The sequence below is a fragment of the Oryza glaberrima genome, chromosome 9 (genome assembly GCF_000147395.1).
Source record: "Oryza glaberrima chromosome 9, OglaRS2, whole genome shotgun sequence".
Lineage (NCBI taxonomy): Eukaryota > Viridiplantae > Streptophyta > Magnoliopsida > Poales > Poaceae > Oryza > Oryza glaberrima.
In genome coordinates this window covers 18,683,007-18,699,260 of record NC_068334.1, presented here as the reverse complement: position 1 = coordinate 18,699,260, position 16,254 = coordinate 18,683,007, and the positions used below count along the sequence as shown (strand labels likewise).

The following is a 16,254-nucleotide window of genomic DNA, read 5'->3' as shown; positions in this document are numbered from 1 at the left end:
ACCACGTGCAGCTGCAGCCGTTACAGCTGGCCTACCAAACACTCCCATTAGTGCCACAATTTCAATATTTGATCTTAGTTTGTATATGTAAAAAAAATCAAAATTTGGCTTATCAGTCATAACCAAAACTTAAATTTTAAAACTTAATATCACAGTTAATTTTGGGGCCTTAGCTTTTAAACTGCTAGAGTAGAGATCCTTTGCTTGGCTGATCCGTTTATTTTTCTAGGGCTTATCACCCGTAGCTCAACAAATCATAGCCATATCTGCTCGTAGGAGCAATCAATTTATTGTATGTTCGTTATCATGTCGACCGATCATGAAGATGAATAGCCACAAACTAGCCACAAATTAAAGAATTCTCCAATACGCGCACTGGAAAATTTCAAAAGCTGTGTTAATGTTTTAATTTCATTGTGATTTTGATGGGCACTACTTGAGGGATATATACGATAGTTGCTTAATGGTCACTTGAGTTACTCATCTCTTCGTTGAATTCATTATCTATAAATTTCTCTTCGTTGAATACTTGAATTAGCTTTCGGTCGTCATTAAGAACTAATCGTCGGTGTAACTGTAATGCTACATTACTTCGTCTCTATCAACCTTTATAAATCTTTTGTACTTAAGTGCATAATTGGAGCAACTTAGCTTTCTTTCTCTGTCAGTAGTGTCTGAGCCACTTCAATTATTCCAACTTGCGTAGTTCAAAAATGAAAAAAAAACAACAACTTGAATTGGGAGTTGGAACTACACTGTCGAAGTGACTGTCTTTGATCACTAAGCAAGTTCAAAGGCAGTCTCAATTGTAGTCAAATTAGCTTTTTAACATGGAAAAGCATGCATTTGATTTCGTCAGGGGAAAATGAAGTGCAGAGTATACATGTTTGATCTGATATATAGGAGTGCTTTTCTGATCACCTATTGCCTAGGTAATTCATATTTGAAAATTTTTTATCTGCAAGGTTTATGTTCTGATGTCCATTTGGTGGATGGGTGAAGATCTTATCATCTTAAATGGTAATCCATCTCAAATTATGCCGCGAGACATAGTCTTTACTTCTCTCCTCTTTGTTTTATTTTCTTTGTCGGGTTGCTTGTTTGTAAATTGTTGCAGAACTTACTTAAGTCTTAACACAAAATATGCGCAATCCTTATGCGCATTCTTAAAAAAAAAATATGGGAGTTTGCATTTAGTTCTGCAGAAGCCCAGTCCAGGTTATCTGTTGCTTCAGTTCAGCATGCATTAGAAATTCAGACTCCAGGCACATGAATTATTGCATCAATGAACAGAATAAGTCCCTTTGGTTACTCTAGACAATATTCATCGTTCACATAAAGCTCAAAACCGTACCAGAAACAGAAGAAACTAGCTACAAAACAGAAACTACATAAACCAACACACATAGATTTAAGATTTCTTTGCAGGAGGAGGAGGAGGGGGGTTCTGAACTCTGAACTTGTATCCAAAAATTGTACTAACATATTTCATTACATGATAAGTTTTTTTTTAAGATTTAAGAAACTAGCTATGAAATAGAAACTAGAAACATCAAAACATAGATAATTTGAAAGATTTTGAAAAAAGGGCGGTCTGAACTCTGAACTTACATCCAAAAATGGTAACATATTTCATTAGAGCAAACACACTCTTGTGTCACATCATAAGGTGTTGCTTAGTTGCTAACATATATAACCATACGTTAATTGTCCTTTCATCCCTGGTTAACTATACGGTATGTCACCTTTCATCTATTGTCACTTTGTCAGTACTAGTGATCTCCCACATACATCAGTGCCAGTAGAACATGAACAAAATCATGCACACAAAGTCTAAACGCTCCGGCTCATCCGACTGCGAATCCTCCTGATGAACATATCAGCAGCCTGATCGATCTCATCGTCTATGTTGAACTCCAGCCCTTCGTCCTCCCGGTTGCTCCTGATTATATCGATGACCGACGGCTCGTCATCATCGCCATCATCATCACCACAGTCGTCTTGATCATCACTGTAACAAGTGTCATCATCGTTGAAGAGCGAGTGAGTCCAGTGATCAGTGCTGTAGCCATGATGATCCTCTTGATCGAACATTGCCAGTTCAGAGAGATGACGATCATGGTCGTCGGCGATCACCATCTCATCATGGACTACAACCTTTCGCATCACGAGGGCCTTGTTGCCGTCATGGTTCTTGTTCTTGTGGTAGTAGTCCACCCTGGCCTTCTCCTTCTCCACTATCAGAGCATGGATCCGGTGCGATATGGCGCCGATCATGGCCATCCTGCGGCGGAGGGAGGCGACGATGAGGAGCCTGGCCCTGACTGTGCTGGCCTTGCTCCTCACAATCGTCGCCGCCTTCTTCAGAAGCTCGGGAGCCTTGCCAATCTTCATCTTTGAGGTTGAAGGCAAGGTAGAAGAAGAAGAGGAAGAGGAAGATGATGAGATGGCTCTATCAAGAACAACAGCAGCTAAGTATCTGTAGTGATTCAGGCTTGGCATGAGTAGTAAGTAGATCACTGAGATTAATTCAGAGATGATTAGTAGCTAAGCTAAGCTAAGCTAGCTAGTAGAGCTCTAGGTTGCAGTGGCATCTGGCATGGGCTTTGAGCTGAAGCCCCATGGGTGTATTTATAGCCAGGAACTGACCATGCAAATGTGCAGCTTTGTTCATGTGTCAAGATCAAGCTTTTTGGTACAGCCAAAGCATGAAAGAAACATTATATGAAAAAAAATAATTAATTGGCATGTGGAGCAAGCACCATGAGAATGTTGAGAGTGGAAGCAAGCTAAAGAGGGTGGTGGCCTATGTGATCAAAAGCTAGCAAAAGCTATGAGAAAAATATATGGAGAAAGTACTCCAGTTCCAATTAGGTAATAAAGGGTAACTCTCCCAGGTTAAAGATTGGGCCCTTGGGATCCCTATATCCCTGTTAGTTACTTCCTCCGTCCATAAAATAATATAGTTTTAGCTAGTCAAGGAAGATTAAGCATGAGGTTAACAAATTATTATGCCTTCATTAACGCGGTGATAAAACGAAGAGGGAGAGAAAACAAAGATAAGAAGAGAGTATTATTGGTTTGATAGATAAAATAAGAAAAAACTAGAGTGGTATATTAAAGAGATCTGGTAAACCCTATTTAAAAGTATATTTTTTTATAATAAATTCTTAAGCTAAAATTAACTACTCTCTCCGTCCCAAATTATAGAGCATCCTGGTCCTCTCTTTAAGGAAAATAAAACTCGATAACTTTTAACTAATAATCATACTAACTATATATATATATGCTACATATTATACATGTTATATCATTAGATTCATATTCTAAAGTACTTTCATATAATGTTAATTTTATATTTGTTGAGAATATAACATAAGATAAATTAATGCTTAAAGTATGTCATTGAATATCGTGTAAAAAATATAGCCGTTATAATTTGGAATAGGTGGAGTACATTGTTTAAAGGGCGGAGGGAGTATGCATGCGACTGTGTGCTCAGCTAGTGTATCAGTAGCTGATGATGACGGCTGCTTCCACAACTAAACAAAATAAACACAAAGCTAAACCAAAAGGGGAGCTTTAATTTCTTGGCTGTTTTATTTCCATTGTGATTCATGCCGGAAAACTGAAACTAAAGGAGGTATATAATAAGCATGCACGAGGGCCGGCCATGCCATGCATGAGCCAATCCGGCGTTCACATAAGTAGTTGCAGTGCGATGGCTTTAATCTTCTTCTGTGTTTGCTTAATTTGAAAGCTGGGACGATGGATTAGTAACAGTTTTATTATATACTCCCTCCGTTTTAAAATATTTGTCACCGTTAACTTTTTAGCACATGTTTGACCGTTCGTCTTATTAAAAAAATTTGTGAAATATGTAAAACTATGTGTGTACATAAAAATATATTTAACAATGAATCAAATGATATGAAAAGAATAAATAATTACTTAAATTTTTTGAATAAGACGAATGGTCAAACACATACTAAAAAGTCAACGGTGTTAAACATTTTAAAATAGAGGGAGTATAAAATGTGTGCATGCTGTAGCTGCTGCTTCTCTCTCTCTTGTGTATGCTTTTGCTGTTCGTCGACACGCATAGATGGCTTAGCTTTCGTCTTTTAATCCGCGGCATGGAGAGGGAGCTTTGCCATAGCTAAGCTTAGCTTAGCTAGTAGTAGTACTTGCTTTGCTGCTTGCGTAATTCTTTCTCGTTTTTTTTTCTCCTTTATTTGCCGTTGCAATTTGCAGTTGCAGGTTGCATTATTGGGGAATGATAATCGAGCACGTGCTCCTCGTGCGCGCGTATATCAGGTGTGAGTCTGTGACAACTGACAAGTTAACAGGGGCGGCTTGCTTATTTCAGAGATTTTGTGTGTGTGTGTGTCGATATTATGTTGGCAGGCAGGAGACATGGCGCCAAGCATACTCTAGTTCATGGCGGCTGCAAAAGGAGAGTGCTAGGCGGGTATTTTCGGCCCACCCACCCGCCCGCCCGGCCACATTATTTCGGGATAAATTCGGTACTCGGAACATTTAATTCACGGATATCGGCTTAGAATACGGGTCTTTTTTTAGCGGATACGAGATCGGGCTCGGGAACGTGGTATCCGACGGATACGGGTTATCCGGTAAAAAATCCGGGTATTACCCGGATAATTATACAGATATTACCTGTATTATATTTTTGTGAGGCATTTTTTGATACTATGTATTGGTTCTACTATGATGTATTGTACTCTATTTATTTCCTAAGGTCCTAATGGCCTAATATAATCATAATTTATGGATATATAGAGTTGTTAAATGGTTATTGTCTATGTGATATATAAGATTGTTGCTTCGGCTTGATATCCGAATAAATATCCGTAACCGATAGTGGATGTATCCATTTTGATACGTATTCGTTCCGTATTTTTGCCCGATATTATTCAAGTTTGTATCCGTATTGGCACTATCCGTATCTGACCCGATTCCGATTATAAAATATGGGTTAGGATATGGGAAGGGTAAGATCCAACCGAACCCGACCCGTTTTCACCCCTATATACTACGGGATCCTGTCCTGATAGAATAATTTCGGTTAGGTATCATATTATAATACTTGTCAGTAGTAAGGTATCACATGACACTACATAGTATCGGTTAATATCCATTGTAAGGGAGAAAGTGGATCGGATTCGGATAGATAGTAGTTTTACCATATCCTATAATATATATATATATATATATATATATATATATATATATATATATATATTTAAGTGGATTTGAAGCGGGTGCGGATTTTGCGTGGATGCAGATATGGAGCAGATTGTGTCAGATGTCGGAAATGGTGCGGACTCGGCTTGTAAACAGATTAAAATAACCGGATGTGGCGTGTACATTTATTCGTCAATACAATAGGCAACAATATTGTACCAATGTCCCAATTCACATGACAGCACACATCACATCAGAATATCATGTTAATGATTAATACTCCCTCCGTCCCATAAAAATTACATTTCTAACTAATTTAGGACAAAACAGTAGGATTGAAAAATGACCACAATGACCTTATTTAATGAACCCGTTGCATGCACACATTCCATATATACAAATAATTAAAAGGAAGTTTGAGAGAATTAACCCATATAATTAGCATACTTAAATTACAAGCTGAGAGAACTTAACGAAACTTATCTAGATGAATCAATTTGCTAGGCCCCATATGGCTAGAAATATAATTTTGTGGGACAAAGCCTTAGAACTAGAAATGCAATTTTTTTAGGACGGAGGTAGTATATCATTTGTACAAAAACATTTAGGCTGTGTTCAAGCGCAGGAGAAAGAGAGAAAGATTGTTTCCTTTTCCGCGCGCACGCTTCCCGAACAACTAAACGGTGTGTTTTTTGCAAAAAATTTCTATAGGAAAGTTGCTTTAAAAAAATCATATTAATCCATTTTTGAAGTTTAAAATAGTTAATACTCGATTAATCATTTGCTAATGGCTCACCTTATTTTACGTATCTTCCTAATCTCCCCAATCCCCTTCTCCTCAAACACACCCTTAATCAACACATATAGTAACTACATCATAATATATCACATTCACATGACTGGAGGGGATAGGAGCGTACTATGTAGCCTTGGGTTGTGAGTTTCAAAGTTCGTGACCTAGATCGTCAATCGATAGGATATGGTTGATGATCTACATCATATGGTGGGTTGGACTTGGATAGGTTGGATGAAATTACCCATATCGAGCAAACTGAGTGGTTACATAGATTATAAATTTTGGATAATCCGCTTAAAGTACCGGATAATCTGCTAGATATTACCGATACCATATTTTAATTCGCATCCACACATCACTATCTACAACCGCATCCAAATACGCCGGATAGCTAGAAACCCTTACCATATCCATGGCCTCACTTCATACGGATTCGAAAAGGATGGGACTGGATAATATCCGATCTGTTTGCATCTCTAATCCATTCGTATCAAGTCTGGTACCGACCAATATTAGACCTGATACCGGTCAGTATCAGAAGATATTATGCTATACCATGTGTTTAATCCACTCTTTCTTCTCATTTAATTCACCAATTCATCCTCTTCTCTCCACCACCAAACAATTCCTCCATAGGATTTATCCCCTTCCTCCTCCTTCAAGAAAGCGAAGAACAAGATCGAGAAAAAAATAGTTTGTAATTGGATCTATGAACATGTGGATGGAAGACAACACCTCCACGCGTGGGGATTTTTCCAAAAAAAATTTTCGAGTAGTTGGAACGGGATACCGGTGGATGAATTTCTGGCCGCAAAAAGCTGTAGAGAGTAGAAGATATTTATATATTTGTTGGGTGCCAGAGAGATCTTCCGGTGGTTATATATATGAGACGCAGATTGAAGGCGGTTATTCTCTTTGATCTAACCATATGTAACTTTTGGGGGAATTGGGGTATATAACGAGTGCTCCTAACTTCGTCTTTCTCTGGGATTAATTTGCTTATTTTAATTGTGTAACTTTCGGGTAATTAGCAAGAAAGAGATATCTCGCCTTTCTATGAGGGCTTTGGAAACTTTGGGACTTTTGGACGATCACTGGAGATTTCTCCACCGAAAAAAAAAAAGTCTAACTGCTCGATCGATCGCTCGCCCGGTTGCTGTCATGCAAATTGCCTGCCAATGTGGAGATCGCAGTGACGGAATCGTATGCAAGTATACGTACCATACAGGCATAGCTAATTAAGACACTTGTTGCGAGCTTGACGAGACTGACCACATCGTATGATGGCGGAGCAGACTGGGTCGGTATATTTTGATATTAACGAAGTCACCATAAGCGTCTCGCTCAAGGAGACTGATCGACCACAATCCGAACATCTAACTGCATCGCATGGCAACGGAGCAAACTGGGTCGGTATATCTTGAGATTGACAAAGGCATCACGAGCGCTAATTAAGACACTTGTCGCGAGCTCGACGAGACCGACCGCACTGTATGGCGGTGGAGCAGACTGGGTCGGTATATCTTGAGATTGACGAAGTCATCATGAGCACCTCATTGTTGACAGGTACGGCGTTTATATATCAAATTAAAGAATAATTAGTTATAAAATTGAGCCCATGTCAAATCTAAGATTTAAACCCGAGTGGGCTAGCTGGTTCTATTACAAAACTAACCAGTTGAGTTACGCTCACCTCGCAACTTGTTGTTTTATTTTAACTAGCAGGATAACACCCATGTATTTGCGCGGTTAGATTTCTATGATATTTTATTTTACTAAATGATATAAATATTTAATTTAATTTTTTTATTGAAAATAACTTGAAATAATAAATAAGCTGAGTAATGTAATTGAAAGTATTAACTTTGATCCCTGAAGCAGTTGATCAAGACGGTTGAAACGACGTAGAGATGTGATTACTATCCGTTTATTCACTACTTCCCCCGTTTCATATTATAAGTATATTAATAAATCTAGACATATATGTGTATAGATTCATTAACATCTATATGAATGTGGACAGTGCTAAAAAGTTTTATAATATTAAACGGAGGGAGTACAATAGAACTTTGCAGTTCACGTAATTAGTCATCTCTTCCTCTCTCAAAAAAAAAAAAAAAGCCTTCTCTTCAACGTGAGCCGGCAATGAAGCAATGGTGAACTGACCACAAATATAATTAATCGAGCCGAGCTACATTTCCAAATACTACAATAAGTTCCATGTCCTTTCATCACTCTGGTTAACTATCTATTGTCACTTTGTTTGTCAGTAATACTCTTCCACACACATCATACACACTCTAAACACTCCGGTTCATCCGGTTGCGAATCCTCCTGATGAACATATCTGCAGCCTGATCGATCTCATCGTCTATGTTGAACTCCAGCCCTTCGTCCTCCCGGTTGCTCCTGATTACATCGATGACCGATGGCTCATCATCGCCATCGTCAAATGCACCGAATAGAACACCATGGACATCATCATCATCATCATCACCACAATCATCTTGATCATCACTGTAACATGCGTCATCATCGTTGAAGAGCGAGTGAGTCCAGTGATCAGTACTGTAGCCATGATGATCCTCTTGATCGAACATTGCCAGTTCAGAGAGATGGCGATCATGGTCGGTGATCACCATCTCATCATGGACTACAACCTTTCGCAGCGCATGTTGGTTCTTGTTCTTGTTCTTGTTCTTGATGTAGTAGTCCACCCTGGCCTTCTCCTTCTCCACCATCAGAGCATGGATCCGGTGCGACATGGCGCCGATCATGGCCATCCTGCGGCGGAGGGAGGCGACGATGAGGAGCCTGGCCCTGACGGTGCTGGCCTTGCTCCTCACGATCGTCGCCGCCTTCTTCAGAAGCTCCGGAGCCTTGCCAATTTTCATCTTTGAGGTTGAAGGCAAGGAAGAAGAAGAAGAGGAGGAAGAAGAGATGGATCTGTCAAGAACAGCAGCTAAGTATCTGTAGTGATTCAGGCTTGGCATGAGTAGTAAGCAGATTAATTCAGAGATGATTAGTAGCTAAGCTAGCTAGTAGAGAGGTCTAGGTTGCAGTGGCATGGGCTTTGAGCTGAAGCCCCAGGGGTGTATTTATAGCCAAGAACTGACCATGCAAATGTGCAGCTTTGTTCATGTCAAGATCAAGCTTTTTTGGTACAGCCCAAATGAAAGCATGATAGAAACAGTATGAGAAAAAAAATAAGAGAATTAATTGGCATGTGGAGCAACCACCATAGGATCAAATGTTGAGAGTGGAAGCAAGCTAAAGAGGGTGGTGGCCTATGTGATGAAAAGCTTGCAAAAAGTAGGAGAAAATATATGGAGAAAGTACTCCAATTCCAATTAGGTAATAAAGGGCAACCCTCCCAGGTTAGAGATTGGAGCCTTGTGATCCCAATATCCCTGTTAATTACTGTGTGTGAGTGTGTGCTTATAGTTAGTAGCTGATGATGGCTGCTTCCACCATTAATTAAACAAAATTAACGCAAAGCTAACCAAAAGGGGACCTTTAATTTCTTGGCTGTTTCCGTTGTGAATCACGCTGGGAAAAAGAAAAAATTCAGAGTTGCTGCACGAGCCAATCCTGCGTGCGTTCACATAAGTTGCAGAATTTCAGTGCGATGGCTTAGCTTTCTCCTGTTTGCTTTGCAAGTTGGAATTAGCAACAGTTTTATATAATAAATGTGTGTAGGCTGCAGCTCCTCTCTGATCACTCTTCTGTGCGCTTTCGCTGTTCGTCAACACGCATAGATGGCTAAGCTTTCGCCTTTAATCCGCGGCATGGACGAGCTAGCTTAGCTACTCGTTTTGCTTGATTAATTATTTCTCGTTTTTTTTTCTTTTTCTTTTTTCGTTGCCGTTGCAATTGCGGCTTGAATTATATTGTGGACTGAGCACGTGCTCCGCGTGCACGTGCTATTATTATCAAGTGTGAGAACTGACAAGCTTAACACGCCGGGCTAACTTTTGGAGATTTTGTCGGTGTGTGTGATCGATGATACTATTACGTTGGCAGGTGACATGGCTGCGAAAAGATGGGCATGTTCACTTTGATAAAAAAAAAAACCTTACCAAATTTTAGCAGGATTTCTTATATAATTACTAAAATATGATAGCAAATTAAATATAGCCATTTTTTTGGGTAACTTTACCAAAATTTGGTAAGATTGAAAATGACATTAAAGTGAACAGGCCTAATGTACTGGAAGATATTTGGTGTGGCAGAGATGGAGATATTCGTGATTTCTAGACGAAAAGAAGTATAACTAACTTTGGGGGTAACAAGTGCTCCTAATTTCGCTTTTCCTTGGGCTTAATTTAGTTTAGATCGTGTAGCTTTCGGGTAATTAGCAAGAAAGAGATATTTCGCCTTTCTCGGGCGGGGGGGGGGGGGGGGGGGGGGGGGGCGGCTTTGGAACTTTGAGGCTTTTGGACCTTGTTGGTCGATCACCGAAGATCGTTCTCCACCGAGAAATCTCACTGCTGGATCTCTCGCTTGCCCGGTTGCTGTCATGCAAATTTGCCACCGTGCAGTAGTTTGGCAGTGACGGAATCGTTTGCAAGTATACGCACCATGGACAAGACACATGTCACGAGCTCAAGGAAAAAAAAATAAAAAAAATTGTTTTTGTTGAGAGTGGGATTTGAACCCACGCCCTTTCGGACCAGAACCTTAATCTGGCGCCTTAGACCAACTCGGCCATCTCAACTTCCTTGGCTCGATTAAGTAAATTCCAGTCGTGTCATCATATTGTGATATCTGTTTCTTTTGCTTTTGCCTTTCTGTTTATACTTTGTACAGGTAGCAAATTGAGTGAAGGCATAAACTATTCTTACGCTTGTATATTTTCACTGAATCAGAGAGGAAAACAATTACAGGAAACTATTATTCTGTTTTGCTTTCCTCAGGTACCCAAATTTTGCCTACAATTAAATGGGATATGCATCGGTCAAGTGACTAACTGCACATTTTTACACATCACTTTACATTTTTACACTTGGTCCAGTTAACCTGTCCTCAGAAAGGGTGGTAGTCCATGTCGCGAAGATCGGTGTTGGCTGTGAGCGCCATCAGGGCAACGACGACGGATCTCATGGTAGGCCTCATCCCGGGCTCCTCATGCGTGCAGGACTTTGCAAGGGACGCAATCTGGTTCAGAAATCAATCAAACCATAGCACATGTCAATGCAAATCATGTTGGATTTGCTGGAGAAGCAAACGGAAGCTGACGAACTGACTTCCCTGCTACTAACCTTGAGAGCCGAGTCGACGGGGTAGTCCCCTTGCAGGCTCGGATCAATCAGTTCGTCAAGAGCTTCCGTGGGGTTTGGAGCGCTGAGGGCCTCCTCAAACTGTGGAAGATACAATCAACAATAAGATCCTGGTTTAAATTCAGTTCATACAGTTGCGGGTACACATAAATCTTCCATAACTTTGAGAATTTCTGCACGTCAGCGTTTCATACATGGTAGTAACTAGTATGGGTGTTACAATTCCATGGATAGTTCAAATCCTACAAATGCACTTATGTTATGATGGTTCAGGCAAGATTTCTGGCAAAATGAGGCAATCCTTGATTCTGCTGACCATTAGAATTTCATCACCACTCAGACAAATTTAGACGGAAAAATAGGTTTGGAGCACAGATCAACAGGAGAGATTAGCAAGCTTATTCACAACATTTGGTAATGAATCAAATCGGCGTAGTTACATACACTGATAACGAAATTACTTTTCTATTGGAAGAAGGATGGTAAATTTATTGATCTGAGTATTTAATTGTAGCACATGGCATGAATTCTGGTTAACATTTACAAGTGACAACAGGAAAAACAGCAATTTGATAGCAGGAAAAATATTACCAGGAAAACCAGTCCTTTTGATTCGCTAACAGATTCACTTGATCTCACAATAGCTTGTTTGGCTGAGAGAAGTTCATAAAGGACGACACCAAAAGCATAGACATCCACCTTAGGAGAAACCTCACCATATCGAGCTCTGAAAAATATTGTCAGAATTTTCCAACACAAGGAGCTATAAGTGATCACTCTATTTGCAAAAATCAAGGAAGAGTCAGCAATGTGGACCCTTAAACACAAGGAGCTCATAATTAATTTCTATACTTTTTTTAGCCAGTTCGTTCAAAAAAAAAGGGAAGTAAACCATATACAACTTTGGTGCTAAACTGTACTAGTTGCAAATAGGTATCAGTATAGCAGATAGTGCTATAAGCCTATAAATGATATATGATGTATGGCCTATTATATGCGTCAGTTAGTACACAGAAAAAAATAAAGAGAGACTACAAGCACTTACTCTGGAGGCATGTAACCAAATGTACCAGCAACTCGTGTTGACAGTGACTGCGACATACTTCCAACTTCTGTAAGTTTTGCTAGTCCAAAATCAGCAACCTGCATGGTAAAAACTTTATGGGGGTGTGGAAGAAACAGCAACAAACATCGCTAAAATGTGTCCCTATATATTGCAGGTGTGGTCAAAGCTCAGAGATTCCCTAAACATGCCAGCTATACAACATCAAGAACCAATGAGGTGTTAAACAGCCCCCAGATTTGTCCAAAGGGGAGACTGGCATGGTTTCAACAGGTTGGTGATCCAGCCTAGTTGGAAGATATGGAAAGCACAGAACTGAAGAATTTTCCAAGGAGAAAAAAATTAACTTAGAGGAGATCATTCTTTTAATCATAGAGGAGAAACACCCTTGTTTTAGTTTTTCTTAAATAAAAGATAAGTAGTTCTTCCTACATATATTCTCAGGATAACAACAAACTTGCGTTTCTGTATTTCATGCATCTCCTATAAATGAAAGAGGTGATGCCCTTCACCCTTTCTTCAAACAAGAAATTGAGTATTGAAGATAAGAGGCCAACATAGAGTTTCATGAACAATTCTAACCTTTGCCCGGAAGTCCTTGTCTAATAGGATATTTGCAGACTTGATATCCCTATGAACATATACTGGAACAACATGTTCATGAAGGTACTCAAGACCACGTGCTGAGTCTAGGGCAATTTGCACTCTGGTAGCCCATGAGAGAGGCGCATAACCTATAGACAAATGCACGTGCTGAATAATTCACAGAAATCATTAGGATAGAATCACATTGTACTTAGAGTGCATTCAAACAAACAATTACCAGTCCTTTGGAGATGCTGACTTAGGTTTCCATTGTCAATAAATTCATAGACAAGAAATAAGCAATTCTCAACACAATAACCAATCAGGCGCACCTGCATGACGAACAATTAGGCGATATCAAAGTACACCCAGAGACTCGAGTACAGAGACTCGAGAGTACTATTCCAACATGAAAAATATGATGCCGTGTCCTATTGAAAGGTATTATGGTCTTTACTAAACTCTAATCAAAGTTTATCTTCTCGTTCTGTAAGTAAGCATAGCAAAATGTAAAGTTCAGTTGGTAGTTGAGATTATTTCTGTTATATTATTACAGAAAATCATAAGACCACCCACCAGATTCAAGTGGTGAACATGTGTCAAGACCTTCAGTTCAGCAAGGAATTCTTGAGTTGCTTGCATGCCCATTTTCTTTATGGCAGTTTTCTGAAGGCAGCAGAGAAGTCATTTCAAATTGATAGAAGAATGCACATCAAAATGTTGTGTCCTCCTTATTGATTTATGTGTGAATGCACTCTGATAGGTTGTCCATGATGAGAAAAATGTTGAACCAACCTCGCCTCTAAGCTCAGCATAATACACTGAACCAAAACCACCTTGCCCAATTTTATGTTCCATAGAAAATCCCTGTGTTGCATTAAAAATCTCTTCATATGAGAATTCTATGGATCTCTCAACCTTAATGCCTTCAGCTTGGGAAGCATCATCTGTAATTGACAAGGCATATTAATTTTGAGTTGTAGCATTTGCAGAGAAATCATACAGTTTGTACAATGATAAAAAGAAGACTAGCTAAGCTACTTACCACACAAATAATAGCAGCTGATATACAAAAATCACAACAGAAGCACTTTACAAAGCATGTAATATGTTCAACAGTTTGGCATAGTTGATCTAGAGGAGTGTTACAGCCAAGAAAGGAGGTTTATCATTACCAAGGTGGCTGGTTTCTTCTGGAGATGGACGCGATGTGGCCTTCCTGAACTTTTGCCACCTATAGAACATGATAATCAACCATATGGCCACAATGAAAATAGCAATGCAAGCTATCACAATTCCTGCTATCGCTCCTCCAGAAAGGCTATTCCTCATTCCACCTAGAAGAATGTGAGTTGAACATCAGTGTTTCATGACAATACCCACTTTAGTTCTTGATAACCTTAGCATAGATACACAAGAGCTCACAGAAGAGAAGAACAATGCCTACACTGCACAAGAAATACATATCAGAAAATAATAAAGGAAATCACAGTTGTAATTTCACCTGACAGTCGAAGAATGCTTACCCTGATTTCAGAGGGTGGTAACTTCCATTTGGATCTGGAAATAAATAACAGAGTAAAGGATGTTAGCATATATAGAATTATAGATTGACACCTAGAAGATTAATTGTTGACAACAGCTGTTTTTTAAGAGAAGAGATTAAGCAAATGACAGTGGTGAGCTTTTCTGAAGAATGATTGCAGTTAGTTGTGTTAATTATCTGGTTATGCTAACTAACTAATTATCAAGTATCAGTAAAAAAAAGGGTGGCAATTCGACTTGCATGATACTCTCTCCGGTACCATTGTACCAACTATGTAGCATAGACATGAGTTCATGATGCCTCAAACAACCATGATGCAGGATCAAATAGATTACCACTCCCGAAACATGAAAACTACTGCATACCATGGCACAAAGTCGATCTGTGTATGTGAAATAGCATACGACAGGGGTTAAACTTTGTATAACCAAAACTCATTTACTGCATTGCTTTAAATCAATCACAAATACAACCAAGCAAAATTGGACAGCAGAGCAAAAAAGAAGAAGCACATAGCTCAGAAGTTCCAATCATTGATAAATATGCTAAGAACATTCAAGCAGTAACCAAACTTCCTTTCACAAACTACCTGCAAAAACCACTGTAATCCAAACCGCACTTCACATTTCACATTTTTCACATGCTCAATTATCATCCAAAACCTCTCGCAACTCACAGTTACAAGCTAAAACAGTCAAAATCAAACTGAGAAACCAGTAGCACTCACCTTTCACCGGGATGAACACAATCCCCTTCCCGGAGACCCCTCCCATCCCGGGGTTGTACCTCCTGATCAGCTCCATCTCCGCCGGCGACGAGAACCCGTACTGCGCGGCCACCGATTCGAGCGTCTCCCCGTCCCAGAGCGGGTAGGTGAGGAACAGCCCGTACCGCGGCGAGACCCTCTCGTCGCCGCATGAGCAGTTGATGGTGACGTTGACCCTCCCATCGCCGCCGGGGATCCTCCCCGGCGGGTACGCGTTGGTGGCCTCCAGCCACGCGGCGGTGGTGAGGTCGGCGTAGTTGGCGGCGACGGCGTCGTAGGTGTCGCCGCCGCCGCGGGGGAGGGGGAGCGGGTAGGGGATGGCGCCTGCGAGGAAGGTGGAGGCGGGCGCGGCGGGGAGCCCGAGGCAGGAGCAGGGGAAGGGGACGAGCACGCGGTCGCCGGTGACGACGTAGTCCGGGTTGGTGATGGCCGGGTTGTAGGGGAGCAGCGCTTGGTAGCCGCCGCCGCCGATGGCGAAGATGGTGGCGATGAAGGTGAGGTTTGAACCCTCGGAGAAGTAGTAGGCGGCGAGGGCCAGCGAGCAGCCGGCGCGGCAACCGTCGCCGGACGCCGCAACCGCCGCCGCCGCGAAGGCACAGGCGCCGATGAGGAGGGCGGGGAGAGAGAACATGAGGCCTACAATAAATAAATTTCACATGTAAGTTGAATATTCTAGTTGTTTCACTTTTGAACTACCCATTGATCCATGTTTGAATCAGGAAATCTTACATTTTGTTTTGTTTCACTGTAGACCACTTAACTCTCTTCTCAAACATACAAACGGTTTTTGATAACATTGGTTTTTACCCATCGATAACTAGTGCGTATGGATAAAATAGTTGAGAGCGTTAAAGTGCCCCAGCTGTAAATTTATCCGATTTTAAAATGAAAATGTTTGTTAGAAGTTGGCCTAGAGTGAATCTTACTTAAAAAGGGGTTTACAGTCAAATCAACAGCTACAAATGAAACAAATTAGCCAGAAATCATTTTATGGTTCTCGTATATCATATGATT

The 16,254-nt window shown here is 40.4% G+C and overlaps 3 protein-coding genes and 1 non-coding gene across 5 annotated transcripts; all 4 read right to left on the bottom strand.

Annotated features, from left to right (window-relative positions):
- Nucleotides 1–1,598: 1,598 nt before the first annotated feature.
- Nucleotides 1,599–2,586, bottom strand: LOC127784349 (uncharacterized). The gene has a single exon (XM_052311579.1). It carries the CDS (start codon nt 2,500–2,502, stop codon nt 1,834–1,836), a length of 669 nt encoding a protein of 222 aa, XP_052167539.1. The 5' UTR covers nt 2,503–2,586; the 3' UTR covers nt 1,599–1,833.
- A 5,582-nt stretch (nt 2,587–8,168) lies between these two features.
- Nucleotides 8,169–9,061, bottom strand: LOC127785234 (uncharacterized). The gene has a single exon (XM_052312666.1). It carries the CDS (start codon nt 8,992–8,994, stop codon nt 8,302–8,304), a length of 693 nt encoding a protein of 230 aa, XP_052168626.1. The 5' UTR covers nt 8,995–9,061; the 3' UTR covers nt 8,169–8,301.
- Nucleotides 9,062–10,637: 1,576 nt separating this feature from the next.
- On the bottom strand, nt 10,638–10,718 carry TRNAL-AAG (transfer RNA leucine (anticodon AAG)). Its single transcript has one exon. It is a non-coding gene; the product is annotated as a tRNA-Leu (tRNA).
- Nucleotides 10,719–10,831: 113 nt separating this feature from the next.
- LOC127785066 (lysM domain receptor-like kinase 10) lies at nt 10,832–15,881 on the bottom strand. 2 transcript variants are annotated; one of them, XM_052312485.1, is made up of 12 exons: nt 15,202–15,881; nt 14,455–14,488; nt 14,354–14,376; nt 14,104–14,265; nt 13,724–13,875; nt 13,505–13,594; nt 13,167–13,260; nt 12,926–13,077; nt 12,326–12,423; nt 11,872–12,007; nt 11,263–11,361; nt 10,832–11,158 (listed from the first exon to the last, which is right to left on the bottom strand). In XM_052312485.1, exons 1-12 carry the CDS (start codon nt 15,869–15,871, stop codon nt 11,027–11,029), a joined length of 1,842 nt encoding a protein of 613 aa, XP_052168445.1. In that variant the 5' UTR covers nt 15,872–15,881; the 3' UTR covers nt 10,832–11,026. The 2 variants fall into 2 exon arrangements, with proteins under 2 accessions (XP_052168445.1, XP_052168446.1); XM_052312486.1 differs by lacking the exon at nt 14,354–14,376 and having other exon boundaries at nt 14,104–14,267; nt 14,458–14,488.
- Nucleotides 15,882–16,254: the final 373 nt, after the last annotated feature.